Source organism: Sinocyclocheilus anshuiensis, unplaced genomic scaffold (genome assembly GCF_001515605.1).
Source record: "Sinocyclocheilus anshuiensis isolate Anshui unplaced genomic scaffold, SAMN03320099.WGS_v1.1 scaffold1976, whole genome shotgun sequence".
Classification (NCBI taxonomy): domain Eukaryota; kingdom Metazoa; phylum Chordata; class Actinopteri; order Cypriniformes; family Cyprinidae; genus Sinocyclocheilus; species Sinocyclocheilus anshuiensis.
In genome coordinates this window covers 103,437-107,584 of record NW_015555870.1, presented here as the reverse complement: position 1 = coordinate 107,584, position 4,148 = coordinate 103,437, and the positions used below count along the sequence as shown (strand labels likewise).

Below are 4,148 nucleotides of genomic sequence, written 5' to 3'. Positions count from 1 at the left end.
CACGAATGGGAAGTGTGTCCAAACTTTTGACTATACTGTACTATAATATAGCCTACAAATAAAGAATATCAGCCAATATATCGATATCTGTCTTTTTTACTCCTTAGATTTATAAAATATATAGTAAATAGTTTACATTTGGAAAAGCTGTGCTTCCTGCATAAACCTGCCCCTGTTGGTTTGGCAGAAGCTTGCTTGCCCTACACAGTTACATTGTTTATTTTCTTAATTCAAGTTATATATATTTAGTTCTATCTGTGTTTTTTAAGTTATTTATAATAAGTGAACTTTACTGTTCCGGTATTGGCCTTTTTTTACTCCATAATATCGGTATCGGTATCGGCCCCCAAAAAACCCATATCGGTCGGGCTCTAATTTAAACCCCAGCTGGATATAAAATTGCTGAGCTAAATCTATATTGTTATGGTTGTTATCTTCACCTTATTTCTCTCTCGCTTCATATTTTTTTCCACAGAATGACTCTATAAACAGTCTATAAACAAAATATTAGGGGAAAAGTTCCTCTTGACATAATAGCCTGCTTATCAACTGCTTTTGAAGGACAAGGCCCAAATCAACAAGGATCTACTGCTTATATTTCAATTCTGTTACCCGTATAAAGTTGCACATGCACACTTTGTTCGCCAGTGATCCTGATCTGAAATTAGGTCAGATAACTTCGTGGAGTAACTTCATAACTCATCTCAACTGACACAGCACTGTTGGCAGCTTCTTTTTTTGTCCTGTGAACTTTAAAGGTTCCATGCCTTTTCAGGAAAGTTCACTATATTATTATTACTATCATCATCATCATTATTTATTTATTTATTTCATTTTATTTTATTGAGTAGAAATAGTCAGTATCAGTGCCATTTACACTACTATTCAAAAGTTTAGGGTAAGACCTGTTTCTGCTCACCTAGATTGCATTTTTTTAATAAAAAATACAGTAAAAACATTAATAGTGTGACATATTATCACAATTTAAAATAACTGTTTTCTATTTGAATATATTGAAAAGTTTGATTAATTTTTAAGTGTTTAAAAATTCAAGGACAGATGTGTGACTGGTATACACTACCGGTCAAAAGTTATAATAAAGGAATAATTACGATTTTTTAAAATGTTTTTGAAAGACATCTCTGATGCTCACCAAGTCTACATTTATTAAAAATACAGTAATATCGTGAAATACTACTATTATTCTTTCAAATTTAATATATTGCTGTGATCAAAGCTGAATTTTCAGCATCTTTATTCCAGTCTTCAGTGTCACATGATCCTTCAGAAATCAGTATAATATGTAGATTTTATACTAACATTTATACTAACATTTATTATTATCATCAATGTAGAAAACAGTTGTGCTGCTTCATATTTTTGAGGAAACCATGATTTTTTTCCATCCAGGATTCTTTGATGAACAGAAAGTTCAAAAGAACTGATTTTATTTTAAATAGAAATCTTATGAAAAAATACAATAAAATTATATACTGTCACTTTTGACCAGTTTAATGCATCCTTGCTAAATAAAAGCTGTTGTTTTTAACTGTACTGACCCAAACCTTTGAATGGTAGCATATACCGAAGTTGTGTTTTTATATTCGTGTTTAGAACTACATTCAAACAGGAAATTCCATTCTGTGCTTCCCTTTTCAACACAACTCTGACTACTTACAAGAGGAAGTACAGGCCCCACGATGCCCCGGCCCCCCAGATGTTGGGGGTCACACCCTGATAGAGTCCTCTAATCCCTTCCAGCTTCCAGATGGTCTTCATGCAGTGCACCATGCCATCGTACTGGGGTCGCATTTTCAGACCATCACTTACTGGAAAGAGAAAGAAACATTGGGGGAAACAACACACTCCCACTTCTGCTTCAAAACAATCTAAAAACATCCTAAAAAAAGGCCAGTGCAAAGGTAAAAACTAGCAGTCAATCTGTGTAGTGCCCACGCTGTGTGTTTTTCTAGTGTTCTGGGCTGTTTCTCAATACCTAGAGAGCATGACACACTTTTTCAGATTGTGAAACAGTGTCAACATACCATTTTTTTTTTCTCTGTTGTTTGCACAGTAACACTTTTTTGATGACATGCATAATAATAATAATGCATAATTAATTTACCAGACATTATCTGAATAATAATGGAAGACTTTTATTATTATTAAGAGAAAACTTTACAAGGCAAGTCTCTTGTTCGGTGTATTTCAAAATACTTTAGTTCCTGAAACTTAATAACAATGACCAGAAAATGCACTCACTTATATTACATTTCATTTAATTGATTTATTTATGTTTATTTCCCGTGTGCTGTTTTTTTATCAGTCCTAATGTGCACTGCGTTATTGTGATATATTTTTTAAATAATTAAAAAAGCCTGACCAGACAGTATTTTTGGCCATTTGTGCATGCTGTCCAGGTAGGCAGCTCTATATGTTTTGAGACAGTCTCTGCAGTATTATATAAGGTGAACATAGGGCTGGACAATAATTCAATATCAATATGTATCGCGATATATTTTTTTTCAATAACGGTGATATGATTTTTAAACACATTTCCGATATTTCGATATACATTACCAGTGTTTCCCATACATTGATTTATTTCTGGCGTTTGACTTCGTTGAATAAACATGAGCACTGCACGTTTCAAAATCAAAACGCGTCGCGGGTGTTTTATATGAATGTATCTCTGAAGGGAACCGACTGTCTTCAGAATAGTTTAGATGGCATTTTTATCTTTCTGAACTTTCTATTCATCAAAGAAACCTGAAAAAAATCTACTCCGCTGTTTTCAACATCATAATAATGTTTTTTGAGCAGCAAATCAGAATATTAGAATGATTTCTGAAGGATCATGTGACTGGAGTAATGATGCTAAAGCTCTGCTTTGAAATCACAGGAATAAATTATATTTTCAAATAGAAAACAGTTATTTTAAATAGTAAAAATATTTCAAAATGTTACTGTTTTTGCTGTATTTTGGATCAAATAAATGCAGGCTTGGTGAGCAGAAGAGAATTCTTTAAAAAACATTAAAAATCTTACTGTTCAAAAACTTTTGAGTGGTATGTTAGCCTATAGTTTGAAGTAAAAAATATTAATATTAATAAGGAGAGTCTGAGATTTATTTGACAGTGATTTCACATTTCTTGTTTGTATGAAGGCTAAATACCAATAAAAAGTGAACATTTATTTATTTGCGACATTTTTTTCCTAAAATATTATATCGTTTTATAGGAGTAGGTTTCATAGAGTTGGCAAATTCATTTTTCATACGTTTGTAGGTACAGACATCTGTTGTGGCCGTTCTTATGAGGCTTTTTTAATAGTGTTCATATCGATATCGGAATTATATCGTATCGACCGAAATTAAGAAATATATCGTGATATAAATTTTGGCCATATCGTCCAGCCCTAGGTGAACATGTACTCACCTGCAAACCTGATTTTGATCAGATCCAGGGGGTGTAACACCATTGTGGAAATAACACCCCCACTGAGTCCGGCTGCCAGATTTTCATATCTGATGTGTTTAGAGAGTCGCATGAGGCTTGTAGTAGGGGAAAAAGAAGAGCCAGAGGAGTCTGCAGCGACTGCAGCGTGTCTCTGCCTGGAAACGGTAGCGGTCATGTTTGTTTACGTACTAGAGACGGACTCCCTGAGCGGCAAGAGGCAGTAAAATACACTTCGTGAGTGCAGACAGCGGCACACTAATCCTGTTTTTTGGTTTAAAAAAAAAACATCAAGTAACCAAGGCCCCTATTAAATTCAGCAGCCACCGCTGGGCCATTTTTCTGCTCGCCGCCGTTCGTCTGACTTCCACTCCTCTCCACTGAGGAAGAAGGTAAATAACAGAGCGTGGTGACGCAGGCCGGTGGGCGGAGCGACGTGCGTCGCAGCAGCCAATCGCCATCGCATGTGGTGTGACGTAATTCACACCTCTCCACAGGCTCTAGAAATCTGTTTTGAGAGTGAGCGTGAGCTATATTTGAGGACGACGACTTATTATTACCAGTGTTGGGGAAAGTTCCTTTTAAAAGTAATGCATTACAATATTGCGTTACTTCCTACAAAAGTAACTAATTACGTTACTTCGTTACTTCTTATTTAAAGTAATGCGTTACGTTACTTTTGCGTTACTTTTT

At 34.9% G+C, this 4,148-nt stretch overlaps 1 protein-coding gene across 2 annotated transcripts in view; it reads right to left on the bottom strand.

Annotated features, from left to right (window-relative positions):
- The window catches only part of slc25a32a (solute carrier family 25 member 32a), a 16,634-nt gene extending 12,778 nt beyond the window's left edge, over positions 1–3,856 (bottom strand). For both annotated transcript variants that reach the window (XM_016470079.1, XM_016470080.1), the window contains exons 1-2: positions 3,438–3,856; positions 1,679–1,829 (exon numbers count right to left, since the gene is read on the bottom strand). In XM_016470079.1, the coding sequence (XP_016325565.1) occupies positions 1,679–1,829; positions 3,438–3,633 (347 nt within the window). In that variant the 5' untranslated portion in view covers positions 3,634–3,856. The remainder of the gene's footprint in view (positions 1–1,678; positions 1,830–3,437) is intronic.
- Between the last annotated feature and the right edge of the window lie 292 nt (positions 3,857–4,148).